Source organism: Benincasa hispida, chromosome 5, assembly GCF_027475165.1.
Source record: "Benincasa hispida cultivar pf3 chromosome 5, pf3_genome.v1.1, whole genome shotgun sequence".
NCBI classification, from domain to species: domain Eukaryota; kingdom Viridiplantae; phylum Streptophyta; class Magnoliopsida; order Cucurbitales; family Cucurbitaceae; genus Benincasa; species Benincasa hispida.
Genome location: NC_143482.1, coordinates 23,076,788 through 23,095,666, shown reverse-complemented (window position 1 = coordinate 23,095,666; position 18,879 = coordinate 23,076,788). Strand labels below are relative to the sequence as shown.

The window sequence follows — 18,879 nt, the reverse complement described above, 5'->3', positions numbered from 1 at the left end:
ATGGCAACAGGTGAGAAAGTCTCCTCATAGTCGATTCCCTCTACCTTGGTATAACCCTTTGTCACCAGACTAGCCTTGAATGTTTACACCTTCCCATCAGCACCCCGTTTTCTATTGTAGATCCATTTACACCTATAGATTTAACCTCATTAGTTTGATCTACAAGATTCCATACTGAATTGAAGTACATAGACTCTATTTCGAGAGTCCATGGCTTTGATCCATTCATCAATGTCAACATCCTCAACCTCGCCATCAGCTACCATAGCTAGGATTTCAGTTAAACCCATATAGCGAACATGTGGGTTCACAATCCTTTTACTACGTCGAGGTTCCCTCAACACTTGAGGTGGATTTAACCTACTAGATTAACCTACTTCAACAACTGTTGTTGAGGTACCATGCTCTTTAAAAACTCTTGTTGAAGATTTAGTAGTTTCTTTGGAAAGCTCATTCAACACGATTTTAATTTTGGGTCTGTGCTTCTATATGTGGTCCTTCTCAAGGAAAGTAGCATTTGTCGATACAAATACTTTGTTTTCTTTAGGATAATAGAAATAACCACCTCTCGTTCCCTTGGGGTAGCCTACAAATAGGCATAACCTTGAACGTGGTTCTAGTTTCTTAGGGCTGGAGCACATGTGTTGGGCAACTCCAGATTCTGAAATGACGTAAACTAGCTTTACGACTATTCCACAACTTCAAGGTGTTTTGGCAACACTCTTAGAGGTAACATAGTTCAGGATATAATTTGTAGTCTCCACTGCATAATCCCAAAACGAGTCAAGTAAGGAAGCGTAATTCATCATAGACCGAACCATGTCCAGTAAGGTTCGATTTCTCCTCTTTGATACACCATTCTACTGAGGTGTCTAGGTGCTGAGAGTTGAGAGACTATTCCATGTTCTATCAAATAGTTTTGGAAAGTCAAATCCATAAACTTTCCACTTCGATTAGATAGAAGTATTTTAATTGTTCTATTTAATGCATTTTCAACTTCAGCCTTGAATTCTTTGAACTTTTCAAAAGACTCAGACTTCTGCTGCATTAAATAAACGTACCCATACCTTGAATAATCGTCAGTAAAAGTGATGAAATATTCATAACCTCCCCTAGCCCGTACATTCATTGGACTAGAAAGGTCTGAATGCACTAGCTCTAAAGGTTCTTTGGCCATATGACACTTTCCAGTAAAAGGCCTTTTAGTCATCTTGCCTTCAAGGCATGATTCACACATAGGTAAAGAATTTTCTTCTAACTCACTTAGAAGTCCATTCTTCACCAACCTCTCAATCCTATTGAGATTAATATGCCCTAATCTTAACTGCCAAAGATTAACATTTTCCTTAGGAGAAATTCTAGGTCGCTTATTTTGAGTTACAACAGTTTTAAACATCTCTACGTTATGGAGGGCATTTTTTCCTAACGGCCTTAGCAAATAAAAATTATTTTCCAGTTGAGCAGAACATATATCAACACCATTCTTAGTAATAAACACTTTATTATAAGAAAACTCCAGTTGATAATTACATTCCAAATGACACTTTACATACACTAAGTTCCTTTTTAAATCATGAACAATAAAGACATCATTTAAAATGAGAAATTTTTTCTCTAAAGTTAACCGGAGACCTCCCACTGCCATAGCTGAGATGACGTGCCCGATTCCAACTCACATCATTATCTCACCAGCATCAAGTTGCCACCAATAACTAATTTCCTAAAATGAAAAACAAACATTGTTAGTGGCCCCAAAGTCAATAATCCAGGCAGAATCATCATTCTCCAATAAACAAGTTTCCAAGATAAGCAAATCACATTTACCTTGTTTGGCTTTCTTCTTCTCTACAAAATATTTAGGGCAGTTCCTCTTCCAGTGCTCATTCTAGTTCCAATGGAAACATTTTCCCTTGCCAACCCTCACTGATTGTTTACCTCTTGGAGTAAATTGTGGGTTTGCAGTAGTCTTTTCCTTTTTCACCCTTCTTCTTCTTCCACGTTTTGGTGCCGGAGGAAGAAGGTGCAAACTTAATTCCAGAGGTCGTATCTTTGTGGAACTTTTTAGATGATGAAGCAACATTTGCTTCACCCTTCTTCTTCTTGCTTTTCAACAAGGATTAGAAAGTTTGCAGCTCGTTGAGCAGAGTGGTAAGGTTGTAGTCAATCTTGTTCAGAACAACATTACAATGAAAATGAATGAAGCTATCTAGTAAAGATTCTAGAATTATGTAAACCTAGCTGGCCTCATCGATGCTTGACCCATTCATCTCAGCCACATTGAAGTGGATCATTATGTTGAGAACGTGTTCCCTAACAGATTACCCTTCTTGCATACGTGAGTTGAAAATGTACTTGAGAGTTTCGTGCCTGAGTTATGAGAACGGTTATCTGAACATTCCCCTCATGGACTCCATGATCTCACGTATAGTGACCATGGGTTCATGCTTCTTGCCCAAGACTTCGTTAACGCTGGCCAAGATATACGCTCGGACCTTCTCATTCACCCTTTTCCATCGCTTATCTGCTTCCCAAACATTTCGAGGAGCAGTAGGAGCTAGAATGGGAGGACACCCCTCCATTAGGATGAAACAGAGATCATCGATGATCAAAATCGTGTTTATTATATTTTTCCAACTAGCGTAGCTTTCACTAGTTAGTTTTTCGGCAACAAGTAAACTTAGAGCCACAGTAGCCATAATAAAATTGTTGAAACAGAACAAACTTAATTAAGTCTACTTGCATTAAACCACTTTTAAAAAACCAATCATGTTTTAGCAAAATAGTCTAGTGTACCCTTAGTTGCATCTATTTTGCAATAATGCTTCAGTGAGACAGGACAAAAGTCATCGTAGGGTGATCAAGTGCTCCTTCACTGAAATGAGACATTCTCAACAATTAGACAAAAACAACTCCTTGTAACTAAATCTAATAGTCACCATTGTTCCGTCCAGAATTTGTTAACATTTTTAACAATTCTGTGTTAGTGTAACCCTTCATTTTAGGTTCTAGAGTCCTGCCCTAATGAGCCGACCTTACAAAAAATCCAATTAAAACAAGAGACTAAAGCAACCCTATCCATTTCTGGAGATCAAATAAAGAGTCATGTAAAACTACAATCTTTCAGGGGGACACTCAAGATGCCATGAGGCGATGCACGAAACTTTACCCAACTTAATGAGAGAGACCGAGGAATATGTTTTCACACGTTCAGCTCCCACTTACTATGAACACTCTCTCCATTCTTCTTGGTATTGACCTACCCAAATGCCACTTATAGGGGAACACTATGGTGCCTCGAGGCTGATGATAGATCTCACGGTGTGAACTTTTAGGGAGAAACGTGTAGAGGTTAAAAGGAAGTATCACATACTCCATTTTTCTCCCGCTGAGTGTTCTACTTAAGGTTCATTAACTTAGAAAATCCGGCTATCGATTTTATCTAAGTGTTTGTTTAATTTTCTAAAAAACAACACTTGTCTTTGATGATTAAATAACTTTGATTCAAGTCTTATTAAACTCTTCAACAGACTTTCATCAAAATTGCATGCATGTAACAAATCTATCTAATTCACCTTTTCAGGTAGGTTCTCAGGTGGGGGTGTGACGTTTCCATCGATTCAAGTACCCCTGCCTAGCTAGAACTAGCCTTAGACAAAAGGTCCCTTATAGTACATTTGTTACATATTTAATCTTTTTTATGAATCAATTTAATCCTATTAAACCAATTTAAAAGATTAAATTTAGATTTCTAGTCTTATTAGAGTCGTGATTTTAGGTCTATCTCAATCAAATTTTAAAACAATTTTAAAAAATGATTAAAGCCTAAGGTTTGCATACAATTTTTTATTATTGATTTTAATTATAGTTTAATTTGTTTCAATAAAAACCAAACAACATTGCAAGCTAGATATACATAAGTTATTTATAACATTTATAAATTAACCTAAAGTAGTGTCATGCTTCATGCAATGTTCATTCATTACTAATATATAACTTTTATAATAAACAAGTAATGAATTAAGCTATAGCATACATTCCATACATACATTCAACCATATATTATAACATTTATAATATAAATGATGCATGGATATGCTATAATGCATGCATACATATAGTATAACTCTTATATTATATGATGCATGAGCATGTTTTATGTAATTTAAATCATGCATACTAATATATTATAACACTTATAATATAAAATGATGCATGAAATTAAATGCATAACCTATGGTGGGTTTTAAAACTATATGAAATACATTATGGCACATAATATAAACATACATCACATGTATATTTAACTAAAGTTGATGGACCAGGATAGATAATCTCAAAAATCGGAAATAAATGGCTATACTATTACAAAAGTGAGTCCACCGGTTCGAAACAAGTTAACTAGGTCTTGAACTACTCGCCTCGAACTACTCCACCAAGAACTCTAGCAGCTTGATCGTGTAGGAAACTCCTAATCGTAGAGCAACGAGGCGTCGAGTATAAATGATCGTATATGCAATCGCGTAGCTTTTGACTATGTGATGAGCATGAAAGTCTACGCAATCGTGCATCGTGCATCGAGTATCACATACTTTATGATCGTGTAGCTACGGACTATGCCATGAGCATGATAGTGTGCACGATTGTTTAGCTTTGGCTGCTCAATGCGGTTAACAACGCTTCGTCTTCTCCAATGAAACGCATTGCAACCTTTCTTCTGAAGCTTCACAAATGACTCAAAACTAAATGAATACAGACCCGATTGCAAGTTTAATGCCCAAAGACGCAGGAGCCCGTACAAATTAACTTTGTAATTTAAACAGAAAGCCATAAACAGAGATTACTATCCCATAACATCCATCAACAACCATCTACATACATTTAACATTTAAACACAATGCAGAAACTAAAACCCACTACTACTGTAAATAATTTCAATACAGAAATGGAATTTGGAATTAGAACTACAACCTGACTCTAATACCAATTGAAGCAACTCGTTTTATAGAAATCATTGATCGAAAGTGGATCGTGCAAATTCCATTTAAATTGAAAAACTCAATTTATAGTAAACATACAAGATATGCATTCTATATAAATTACAACATGCTCTTTATAAAGAAAAAAAGTTTAAGGGATACTACCTTTGAAGAACTTTTCTTCTTGTCACTCGATCTGTCACGAACTTCGAACTCAGCAAACCTTGAAGACCCTCTTCATGAATTCTCAAATCAACAAGAGGCATAACCACTTGGAGCCTTTGGTATTCTCAGGGTGAGAGTCTAGGAGTGGTGGACTCGGATAATTTTGGTTTGGAGGGTGTGTTTGAGTTTGGAGGAAGATGAAGATTGAAGAAGACAGAACTCTCCTATTCACTTTATCGTACAACAAAATGCTTCAATCGTTTAGTATCTGTCAGGAAGAATAAAAAATAATTCTTTTATTCCTTTTGTCATAAAACCAACTAACCACCTACTAAGGTGGTTGGAGAGAAAAAAAGAATTATTATTTAAAATAATAAAAAATAAAATGATAATTAACTTATTATATCTTATTTATATTAAACTATATGTTATATCAAATATAACATAACCTATAGTTTTATTATTATATCATATACAATATAAACTATAGTTTATTTTCTATATTTTATGGAATTTAATATAAATCATATTTATATTAAATTTTAATAACTATTTGAATCTCTTTCAAATATTTATTTCCTCCAATTAAACTATAATATATCAAATACATTATAACAATTATATCATATATAATTAAATTCCCTCTTATTAATTTGAACAATTCAAATTAACCCAAAAACTAATTCTCAACTAAATTCTTTTGAGCTACCAAAGGGACCTTATGGACCAGTAGCTCGATGCTCCAATGATACGTGAATAATTAATTAAACTCTTTAATTACATTATCCACCATTCGTTAACTATCGGACACTCTACTAAAAATCGACAACTGCATCTTCGCACTACACATATATTTCTGTGTCTATTGGATATAATTAATCAACAGTACGATGACCCTTCACAAATTGCTCGTTAGTACAGCTAGGCCAAATTACCGTTTTACCCCTGTAGTTACATCTAACTCCTTACATACCACGGATCCCTCTAATGAACAATATTCATAGTCCCACTATGACTTGGGCCAAGAAAGGGTGTGGCGCCACATTGTTCAAGACCCAGAACAAGCCCTTAATGGAGCAATTTATCTACTTACCCCTACATCAAGGAAGGACCCTACATCAAGGAAGGAGTAAATTCCATCTTGTGTAGCTGAGTTCCCAACTTTCTAATTAGACGAATCCCCAAAATGGTAGGCTTGTTGAGTCGGCGATCTAGCCACTCTCAACCATACAAACCAAAGGACCTCCCTCATAGGCAAGAGTTCACAACTCACTCAGAATTAAGGTCATGTTACATATGGTCATCCTAGTGAAATGAAAGTCTCTATTATAAACGGTGTTATATAATGAGACTAAATATTTCGTGATCCAGTCTTATACAAACTCTTTTGTATAAAATATCCTCGCTCACATGTCTAATACATGAATGATCAGGATCATATCATTTGTAGCACTTTACAACAATTGTAACACCTACAAAGCGGGTCATACTCTTAGTGTCCCAGAATAAGGTACCCAGCCTTATCCATCTACTACAAACCTTATAGATTATCACTTAAACACGATCCACCTATATGTCTCCATATACATGTTTAAGTTAAACGATAACTTCAGATGTTAATTTATTGATTTGTGGTTAATGCAACTAAAATATCACATATTTTATAGACAAAGTGAATAAAAATATCATATATTATTAATCACATGGTTTACAAACTATAGGACCCTACGAGATTTAGGGCATCAACCCCAACAGCTTTATCTCCTGAGCACTTTCTTCCACTGCTTAATAGACTCAAAGTTGATTTCTACTTTACCACCTTGAGTTTGATGGAGAATGTTAATGTATATATATTTAGTCTATATGGCTAGAGAGGTTAGAGAGTCTTTAGGATTAGTTGAGTCTTTCTAGGTACATTTTTAGCCTTTTGAAGATGTATTTATACCCAATACTTTTATATATAATACAACTTGTGGAAATACATTGTTTTACAATAACTTCTTTTTTCAAGTAAGGAAAGAATGTAACACTGCATGATGAGGAATCCGTGATAGTGTCTAAGGATTAGTTCAAAAGCTTTTGTTCAATTCCATGTTGTTTACAAGTCTTTTAATGTTTGGTCTCAAACTTTGTCGTAGTCTTCATTCCTTTATTTTTAAATATTTTTTCGTTAATATTTCTAGGGACCCTGAATAAAGAGCTTTACATTTGTTTTGGATAAATGGTTCATTGATGTTAATTATTTTGATAAATTATATTTTTATGGTGAATTGGTCGAAGAGCTTTGTTTTGGAAGTTTCTTGCATGAAGTAATGAAAAATAGAGAAGGGTAAAAATCGAGGGAGGGAGAGAGAAAATAAAAGAAACAAAAGGATTGGGGAAAGAAACACTAAAAATCATCATAGGGTCTTTATAGTAGGGTATTGTGTGTGTCTCAAATGTCCTAATGGTCATCTTGTATATAGAGAACTCAAACTCTCAGTTAGCAAAAAATAAATCAAAACAAATTTTTAAGGAAACAAATAATAAAAATTAATTGAAGATTATTTGATTGACTTGACATATTTAATTCCTATTTTGTCCCTACTTTTCTAGTAAACTCCAATTTTACCCTTTTAGTATTGGACACTAATAGCATGCAAGTATACCATCAAAGTAATTATCCCAAATAGGATATCGTCTTTAGAGATTGGTATTAATAAATTTTGCTTAACTATTGTTATATACTTACTAACTATATCTAGGTAATCGACAAGAAAGTTCATAAGAAAATAATTATAATAGTTCAATAGGATATTGATTATAGGGTGTTGCTTCTGTATGAGTTTCTAAATAATTATTAACTAACAGATCGATTATTTTGATTGAATGAGTCAAGAAGTCTAATTTTGAGGCATCCCTTTTCAACCTGAGTACGTCCTAGCGTGAATATAACAATTTGAATCTCTTCCTAATGGTTATACTAATACTACGCTATAACCATTTAATTTTGCCCATATTATTTTCCAATCATTCACATGAATTGTCAGACAATAGTCTAATCTATTAGATCTAGCTAAAATTTCCCTCTCACAAGCAAAATCAACCCATGGCGTATTTGATTAATGGCTAGTTAACCAAAAGAATTTATACAAAAGTATTAGAATTCAATCACAACAACTATTGATCCAAAAGTCAATAACAAATTCATAATTCAAACAACATCCTAGAAACTAATGGTTTAGCTACTCATGAATGCTGAAAGAATAAATCCAATATAAAAATTCATTATGAAAGCACAAGAATGATAAAGAAATAGACAATTCAATCTCCTTTCGCCATCACCATGTCACAATCTCGATCTCTTAGACCTTCGTTGTTGAGTTTCAGATTGATCTCCAACAATAGCTCACTTTTCCAAATGACTCTTTTCCTCTCTAGGTCAAAATCCCAAAAACAACTCATAAAAAATGAGTGAAATCGGGTGAGGGTTAAAACAACAAATCGTGTTGCAACGCCGTAACACTACGCTAATTCATCCACGTGCATTAGTTCGGAGTGCCACAGTGCTTCAAAAGAATTTACTCTCGGGTTTGCGTATTGCTAAGCACCACTGCATTCCTCGACTTGATTTTTTCTGTCTTTTGGCCTGGTTTTCCCTTCCTCTCGGCTTGATTAGCCCTATAATCCTTAAATTTAGATTTCTACACCAATTTATGCTTATTTCAATGTGAACTTTTCCTGTGACCTGATTTCCTGAAATTAACTAAACAAACCACATCAAATCATACCAAATAGCAACAATATCACTAAGTTTGAAGGCTAGAAAAATACTTTTTAGGTGCTTTCCAAACAAAATTCTTCAACGGTAGGTATAATGAATGCAATTATGCAAATGAGATGTAATAACTCTTCAAGGTGGAATGTGATTTTCAATGGATAATGAAAGGACAATTTGGGTGAAGATAGTTACCTATCAATCTAGTGCACACTTAAGCATTTGCATTGCAAATTGGTGCATCATTTCTCATATGAGATACACGTATATTAACGTTTGCTTGTTTACGTTCTTAATTAAAAAATGACTTCATGCATGCGATCCATGTTAAAGAGAAAATACCAAAAATTTTAAAGAGAAAAAATTTAAAGTAAAATAAATTTGTAGTTAAAAACAACATTTGGAGACAAATTTACAAATAAAAATCAAGCCAACTCTAGCACATAAACATTATAGGGGGAAAATAAAGTTAAATAAATGTTTTATGGAGAAAAAAGTTCAAATTTCAAATCTAAAGAGAGACAGAAATTGGAAGATAAAATTTTAGAGAGAAAAATAAAGATAGGAACAAGAAGTAAGATTTTAGAGTAAAAAATTTTAGATAAAGTTAATCTAACATAGAAAAATAAAGAGCTATTTTCAAATATAAAAAAAAAAAAATCAAAATATTCACAAATAATAGTAAAATTTTACTGTCTATCCATGATCCGATCTATTGTAGATAGATTATGATATTTCGCTATTATTTATAAATCCACTAAATCCTATTATTTTCTCTATATTATTTTATTTTAAATGGTAAAACTGCAGAAAATATTTACAAAATATATCAAAATTTCAGAATTATGAATGATAGACGTTGTTTATCATTGATAATTCTAAAATTTTGCTATGTTTTCTAAATATTTTGATTCATTATTCTATATTTAAAAACAACCCTTTTATTTTCTTATAATTTTCATTCCTCATTCATTCTCTTTAAATGTAGACTTTACTATTCTAATAGTTATAACATAGACAAATTTTTTCTTAATCTAAAACTTCGACATTTTTATGTTTTCATTAATCTCGTACTTTAGTTCGATCATTCAATATTTACGATTCTAATAGTTATAACATAACAATTTCTTTACTTAATCTAAAACTTCGACATTTTTATGTTTTCATTAATCTCGTAGTTTAGCTCGATCATTTAATATTTCCGCTTCAGAAAAAAAAAAAAAAAAAAGAGAGAAAAAGAAAATGTATACATAGAGAGTGATATATTTTAAAAAGCTTTATTTACTAAGCACTTGACTATTTATATATAGTTATAGTCAAGGACGTACACATAGCATAGCATAACAGAACTCACATAGATAGCAACTTTCTTCAACATATCCTTTTGATACGTATGAAAGACTTAAGTGTCTTGATTTTCTCAGTCAGAGGTTTTTCTTCCAGCACCTGAACTTCATATTCCCACACACGTCCAATGCAATCCTTCACAATTATATGAAGTAGAAACAGTATAGCATATGGATTCACCACATGATACCAACCGTCAATAGTTGAAATGTATGTAAGATTATCATTAGCCTCCACGTTATGCTGATGCACCGAAAACTTCGAAACTTCCTGCACACATTTCTCGTTAACGTCGGGAATTTTAATCCAAAATATGAACCAATTGTTTTTATCGATCTTCCCAGGATTGAAAGAATCGAGTGTTCTCTCTCTTTTTCCATTATGTTGTCGTACCAAAATGTATGCTTCGTATACACCTACGACTCCATCAACGTCGGATGCTTCGATACAGAAACGATACTTTATATGTTCGTCATCTATCTCCTTGTACCATCCGTGTATGACACGAACGAATGTCAGGTTAGCTCCTGTTTGTTTGTTGTATTGATTCACTGCGTCGGCTGCGATTTCTTTCACACATGGTGTTGTTACATCAGGGATTTCTGTCCAGTCGCTTTCTTGACAACTCATCTTGCTATCTCTTCCTGTATCCTAGTTTAAGAGAAAGCTTTGTTGTGGTGTGCTTCTTTTCCTTTTGGTTGCTCTATATTTATACTAGTTTTTGGTATCCAGATATGCTTTACTTTTACCTTATACAAGATAAGTTCTAAACTTTTCAAAAGATTTTTATGGTTTATCCCATTTCATTTTCACAACAAAAGTTATTATATATTCATGGCCACTTTCATGGGAATATGATTCTTTGACCATATATGCGTTGGTTATTATAAAAGATAAGAGGTTCTTAATTGATGTTCATTCGTTTTAATCTTCTTTGAGTTGGGTAGAACAAAACACAAAAGTAGTAATAGTTCTCTATTAGGGGAATTTTTGAAAATAGAAACATAAGGAAACTATTTATACATAAAATAGCAAAATTTTAATCTTCTTTCATAGAGGCTGATAGAAGTTGATAGAAATCTATCAGTGTCTTTCAGTAATAGAAATTGATAGATGTTGATAGAAATTTATCGATGTCTATTAGTTTTTTTTCTTTTTCTATTTCTGTAAATAGTGTGACATTTTTTTTATTTGTGAAAATTTCTCCTTTTATTAAATACTAAGATTTTATTCTCGTTTATCTTGATGTAATATATAAATTAGTTAATATGTTTTATGTACGACGTATATCATTTATTTAACTAACATATCATGATTTTAACTGTGTTACGATCGATATTGTTTAGTTGACTGTTATGGTGAATATTGTTTTTCCTATTTGTTTCTATTGGATATAGAGTTGTTTTCTTTCTAACAAGTTCAATTTTAATGGGGTTTTTTTTTTTTTTTTTCATTTTTAGGTTTTGGGTTTAGTTGTGTTATATTTTCAAATTTGATTTTGATGGCATATCTTAATTGTGTTAATTGTGTCACAATATAAAATATATCAGTTTATCTCTATTATATGATTTTATTGGTATATAAGTTACATTTAATTTGGTGTATATACATAGCAAGTATATTTCATATTTTGTGTACCAATTGATTAATATACATAATTTAGATTGAAGAAAAAGCATATAAATGATATTGTTGAAATATACCAAATATGAAGTATATAATTTCTAATAATATATTTGAAGTATAATATTGGTATTTCAATAGTATATATATTAGTATTAATTCAAAATGAAATTTAAGTAGATCATCAATGTATCAACACTATATCATAATTGGTTTAAAATACAATATTAATCTTACGTTGGTATATTTGTAATTTATCACTTATTAAAAATTCATTTAAAATATAACATTTATGTATCATAGTACATTACTAGTCCTTAAAAATTCTTTTTAAGCATGTAACAACAAAAGTTATAATGTGTATTATATTCAAGGCTACTTTTATGGGAATATGATTCTTTGACAATATACGTTTTGATTATTAAAAAAGAAAAGTGGTTCTTAATTGTTTTAGGTTGTTTTGAAATTACCGTATGAGTTTTCGAATTCTTTTTTTACAATTATAACATAAAAATCAAAGTGAACTTAGTTCGGGGTAATTAGTATGACCTTCCATTCTAAATAAAATATTTCATAGAGGAAAATGTAACTAACTACAAGAACTTATCAATTTTCAGGAAAAAAAAAAGTTGAAAAAATAAAAAATAAAACGTGGAAAATATAATTTGCTACTTAGTATGGACTTTCGACATGGTCGTCGGGAACAAACCGTCTACATAAGCATATACTAATGCATAAACAAAAAACCACCGGCAAAAAAAAATAAATGCTAATGTCGAAGCTATGCAGACCCTATCCTGATGGCACCCTTACATTGTCGAGATAGGTGACATATGGCGACGCCATTCAACGAGAGATGTGCACCATTAGATGTCACCTATCCTAACATCGAAGGGGTAATGTCGGGCTAAGTCCTATTTGTCGATGCTTTTTTTATCAAAGGGGTAGCGTCAGGCTAAGCGCTTTCTATCGATGTTGTTTTTACCATTGAATGGCGTCGATAGATGTCCCCTATCTCGATGCCTCCCTTGTGGCATTCGCATAGGGTTGAAAAAATTCAAAGAAAAATTGGTTTGTTGCAAACAAAAAAATTTATATAAATTGATAATCAAATCTGTTTTTTCGACCATTGAAATGTGTTTTAAAATTACAAGTTAGTTATATAAAATCAAATGAACAACTAATATATTTAGTCAATTTTCTTGTATAATTACATTAGTGTTAAACAGAATACAACCAACAACTTAGACATTAACTTTAGAAAGTGAAATTAAAATTACATAATATCCACTCATAAGAAAACAATGTAAAACTAACAACTTAAACATCAACAACTGGAACATTTAGATTCATCCTACCACTTTGTTTTTTCTTGTGCATAAATCTCAAAATACCTAAAAACAACAGATTCAAATAATTTTAAATACTACGCTAAATAATTAACCTGAATACTTCAGACTCAATATCATGAGTTAAAATTTAACTCAATTCTAAAATTAAACATAACTATGCAATTATCTTGGTAGAAAATAACAAGGTATTTAAGTGGGTTTTATTCGATTTTTTGGTGAATTTAAAAGGCCCAATAGTATTCTGGTAATTATGGATAAATAAAATTTTGGTAATTATTCATTTCCTCTCCACTTAGGGCTGAAAATCGTTTTGACTCTTTGGCTGAAGAAAAACGCAGACGCTTGAGGGAGCGCGAGAGCTGTAGCCACCTGAGTGAGATTAACGCCGCAGTCGTAAACCATGAAGAAGATCGGAGATCGGACATCGTCTGACCGTGGGTCGTTCGTTCGGCGTGTGTCCGTGGTGTGAGCGTGGGCGTGGGTTTCAGTCAGCTCCGGCGTGGGCGTGTGACCGCGGTGTGAGCGTGGGTGTTCGGGCTAGTTTGGCCGGTCTGAGCAGACTTTTGGTCCCGGTGGGTTCCGGTTCGGCGCATGGGTTCGCTGCAGATCTGGGTGTGGTGGTTCACCGGTCAGAGGCGGGCTATTTTTGGGCTATTTTGCAGCAGGTTGTTCTCGGTGGCAGAGACGATGTTTAGTACAAATCTCTCGGTTCAAAAACTCTCACAAGTGGTATCAAAGCTACAATTGATCCAAGGAGGGTGTGTGGTAGTGTGTGCTGGTATATTCTTTGTCCAAGATATTCTTTGTTGGATTTAATTTGATAGATGGCTTCGATGTCTACACGGTTCGAAGTTGTTAAATTTAATGGAAAAGGTGATTTCGGGTTATGGAGGAAAAAAATTAGGGCTATTATGGGACAACAAAAGGTAGCCAAAATCTTAGACGAAAATGACTTTCCACCAACAATTACAAAAGCTGAAAAAAGGAATATGGATGAGATGACCTATTCGACGATAATTTTGTATCTGTCAGATGGAGTGCTTAGACTAGTATATGAGGTCACTACTACAGCGGAGTTGTGGAAGAAATTGGAAAGTCTTTATTTGACTAAGTCCTTGCCAAATAAATTATATCTAAAAGAGAAATTCTTTAGATATAAGATGGACTCAAGTAAAGGCTTAGAAGAGAACCTAGATGAATTCCAGAAGATTATAGTTGATCTTAATAACATTGGTGACAAGATGTCGGATGAAAATCAAGCAGTTATTCTTCTGAATTCTTTGCAAGAATCGTATCGAGAAGCTAAGGCAGCTATTAAATAGGGATGGAATTCATTGTCCAGTGATATAGTGTTGGATGCCTTGAGAACGAGAAACCTCGAGATTAATAAGGAACGCAAGGATGGAGAGTTACTCATGGCCAGAGGTAGCAAGCACGCAGGGGATTCTAGTGCAGCAAATGTTACTGATGGGTATGATTCAGTAGAGGTTTTGATGGTGTCCAGTAGGGACACTCATAATGCTTGGATCATGGATTCAGGGTGCACATTTCACATGACTTCTAATTGGGATTTCTTTATTGACTTTGAGGAAAATGATGGGGGATCAGTTTTTTTTGGTGATAATGATGCTTGAGATGTAAAAGGAATTGGGTCAGTTCGAATTGCAACACATGATGTATGATCAGAATTCTTAGAAATGTAAGGTATGTTCCAGAACTCAAATGAAATCTAATTTCTTTGGGCGAATGGAGTTCTGAAGGTTATCAAGGGTTCTTTGGTTAAGCTGAAGAGGACCTTGAGGAATGGTCTTTATGTGTTGAAAGGTACTGCAGTTTCAGATAGTGCTGCTACTGCATCTGGGAAAGAAACAGATAAGTCTGTGTTATGGCATAACAGACTAGCTCATGTGAGTGAAAGAGGTCTTCAAGCTCTTTCACAACAAGGTTTGCTTGGAGGAGTTAAAGACATTGAACTCCCATTTTGTGAACATTGCATAATGGGAAAGTCTACCAGTGTGAAGTTTGGGAAAGGAAAGCATTCTACTAAAGGAATTTTGGATTATGTTCATTCAGATTTGTGGGGTCCTACAAAGGTACCTTCTATTGGAGGTTCGAGATACTTTATGTCGATCATTGATGATTTTTCAAGAAAGGTGTGGATGTATCCACTGAAACAGAAGGATGAAGCTTTTGAAAAAAAATTTGAATGGAAAAAGCAAGTTGAGAACCAGACAGGCATGAAGGTAAAGTATCTGAGGACAGACAATGGTTTAGAATTTGTGAATCATAAATTTGATAAATTTTGCAAATCTGAGGAAATTACGAGGTATTTCACTGTTACGTACACTCCACAGTAGAATGGTTTAGCTGAGAGGTTCAACAGAACAATTATGGAGCGTACAAGATGTCTCTTGACAAATGCTTCATTACCCTTGAAGTTTTGAGGGGAAGCTGCCCAAACAGTCTGTTATCTTATTAATAGGAGTCCGTCTTCCGCTTTAGGCCTAAAGACTCTTCAGGAGATATGGACAGGAAAAGCTCCAAGCTTGGATCATCTCAGAGTGTTTGGATGTTCAGCTTATGCTCATGTAAAGGAAGAGAAGCTGAATAAAAGGGCACTGAAATGTATGTTTATTGGTTATCCTCAGGGTGTTAAAGGATATAAACTTTGGTGCTTAGAAGAGGGCAGAAATAAATGCATTATCAGTAGAGATGTGACCTTTAATGGAACAGAGATGCCATTTTGTATCAAAGAGCAGCAGAAACAACAGACAATTGATCAGGTTAAGGCAGAGGTTAGAATTGATTCTAAAGCACGACCATTAGTTAGTTCAGATGATTACAGTGATTAGTCAACCAGTTCTGATGGTAGACAGCCTCAACTGCAGAGGACTTTGATTGATGAGGGACCTTTTGGTGAAGAAAGCTCAAGTAGCAGTGACCTACAGAACTATCAACTTACACGTGACAGGCCTCAGCGGGTGAGGCAGGCTCCTACGAGATATGGTTATACTGATTTAGTTGCTTATGCTCTTACTTGTGCAACTCATAATATTGAAGCAGAGCCTCTTACTTTTGAGGAGGCTATTACATCTGATTCGAAGGAACAATGGAAGGATGCTATGGAAGCAGAGTTGTTCTCATTGTAGAAGAATCAGACATGGACACTGGTTCCAAAGCCTCCTAATCAGAAACTCATTCAGTCAAAGTGGATTTATAAAATCAAGCCAAGTACAGGAGGTGACAGCAAGCCTAGGTAGAAGGTTAGACTGGTAGCCAAGGGCTACACTCAAAAGGAGGGAGTTGACTTCCATGAGATTTTCTCTCCGGTGGTGAGGCATTCGTCCATTCGTTTAATCTTATCTATTGTCGTTCACTTTGATATGTTTGTAGAATAGATGGACGTCACCACAGCTTTCCTTCATGGTGAATTAGAGGAAGTGATCTACATGGCTCAACCTAAGGGCTATGAGGTGAAAGAAAAGGAAGACATGGTTTATCGCCTTCACAAGTCCATCTATGGACTGAAGTAATCGTCGAGACAGTGGTATATCAGGTTTGACACCTTTATTCTGAAGCAGGGGTTTCATAGGAGCTCATATGATGCATGCATGTACTAGAAACTATCTCAGAAAAGTACATATACTTATCTACTCTTGTATATAGATGATATGATTCTGGTATCTAAGGATTATTATGAAATCTGTGATCTCAAGAAATGGTTGAGTAGTGAATTTGAAATGAAAGATTTAGGTGAACTGAAAAGGATCCTAGGCATGGATGTGAAAAGAAATAGGGAGAAAGGTTTGTTAATCATTTCGCAGGAGAGTTATGTGCATAAACTGCTTAAGAAGTATAATATGTCTGGTTGTAAGGCAGTTTCGACACCCTTAGCATCTCATTTTAGGCTTTCTTCGTCTCAGTGTCCTGTTACTGAACAAGAAAGATTAGATATTGCTAATATTCTCTATTGTAATGTTGTTGGAAGTATTATGTATTTGATGATTTGTACTAGGCCTGACTTGGGATATGCTATAAGAATGATAAGTAGGTTTATGTCAAATACTGGGAAGGAGCATTGGAATGCAGTTAAATGGGTGCTTCGATATTTGAAAGGTAGTGCCAGTGTATCATTGTGTTTTAGCAGGGATTATGATAAATCAACACTATTGGAAGGCTTCACAGATGCAGATTACGCTGCAAACCTTGACAAAAGAAGGTCTCTATCAGGTCACATTTTTCGTTTGTTTGGTAATATGGTCAGCTAGAAGGTTGCTCTACAGTCAGTTGTTGCTTTGTCTACTACTGAGTCAGAGTATATTTCAGTAGTGAAGTTGTGAAAAAGGCAATGTAGTTGAAAAGGATAGTTGGTGAGTTGTTGTTGCAGGAGTTCATTCCTATCGTCTGTTGTAATAGCCAGAGTGATATTCATCTTGCAAAGAATCCATCTCATCACGAATGATCTAAGCATATCGATGTCAAATTTCATTTTATCAGAGAAGTTGTGGCCCGGAAAGATGTTGAACTGGTCAAGGTTCACACATTTGAGAATTTGTCAGATATGTTAACCAAGGTTCTTCCAGCCCATAGGTTTAAATACCTATTAGATGGGCTGAATATTAAATCTGGATGATAAGAAGATTAGAGAATCAACTTGGCACTTAAATATTTTTGTTATGAGGGAGATTTGTAGAAAATAATAAGGTATTTAAGTGGGTTTTATTTGGTTTTTTGGTGAATTTAAAAGGCCCAATAGCATTCTAGTAATTATGGGAAAATGGCATTTTGGTAATTATTCATTTCTTCTCCACTTAGGGCTGAAAATCGTTTTGACACTTTGGCTGAAGAAAAACGCATCCGTCTGAGGGAGCGCAAGAGCTGTAGCTGCTTGAGTGAGATTAAACGTCGCAGCCGTAAATCGTGAAGAAGATCGGATATCGAATATCGTCCGACTGTGGGTCATTCGTTCGGCGTGTGTCCGTGGCATGAGCATGACCGTGGGTTTCAGTCAATGCCGATGTGGGCGTGTGTCTGTGGCGTGAGCGTGGGTGTCCACGCAAGTTCGGTCCAGTCTGAGCAGACTTTTGGTTCCGGTGGGTTCCAGTTCAACGTGGGTTTGCCGGTCAACTCCAGTGGGTTCCGATTCGGCGCGTGGGTTCGCTGCAGATATGTATGTGGTGGTTCGCCGGTTAGAGGCGGGCTGTTTTAGACTGCTTTGCAGCGGGTTTTTCTCGGTGGCAGAGACAACGTCTAGTGCAGATCTCTCGGTTCATAAACACTCACAATCTCTATACTAAAATCAGGTATAAACATAATAGTAGAAACTTTAATAATTTTAACATAAACTTTAGGCACTCACCCTCATACCATCACTATGCACACATTTTAATCTTAAACTTAAGTTTAGAAACTATGATTTATAAATATGACAAAATAAAGCATTAGAATTTAAAAATAAACTTAGACATACACATAACTATGCATTTAAATTCAACCTATGAAGGTAACAAAGCACTAGATCACCCTCACCCCCCTCCCCAACACACATTTTACCATATTTCAAACTCTAAGCACTCACTTCACCCACTTATTGTATTGGAATTAGGCGACCATTTGTTTACTGTTGTCAACTAATCTCTTCAATGTTCAATTAGACTCA

General features: G+C 34.5%; 1 protein-coding gene across 1 annotated transcript; it reads right to left on the bottom strand.

Annotated features, from left to right (window-relative positions):
- Nucleotides 1-10,269: 10,269 nt before the first annotated feature.
- Nucleotides 10,270-10,875, bottom strand: LOC150035982 (uncharacterized). The gene has a single exon (XM_090313533.1). The coding sequence runs from the start codon at nt 10,873-10,875 to the stop codon at nt 10,270-10,272; it is 606 nt and encodes a 201-aa protein (XP_090169659.1).
- Between the last annotated feature and the right edge of the window lie 8,004 nt (nt 10,876-18,879).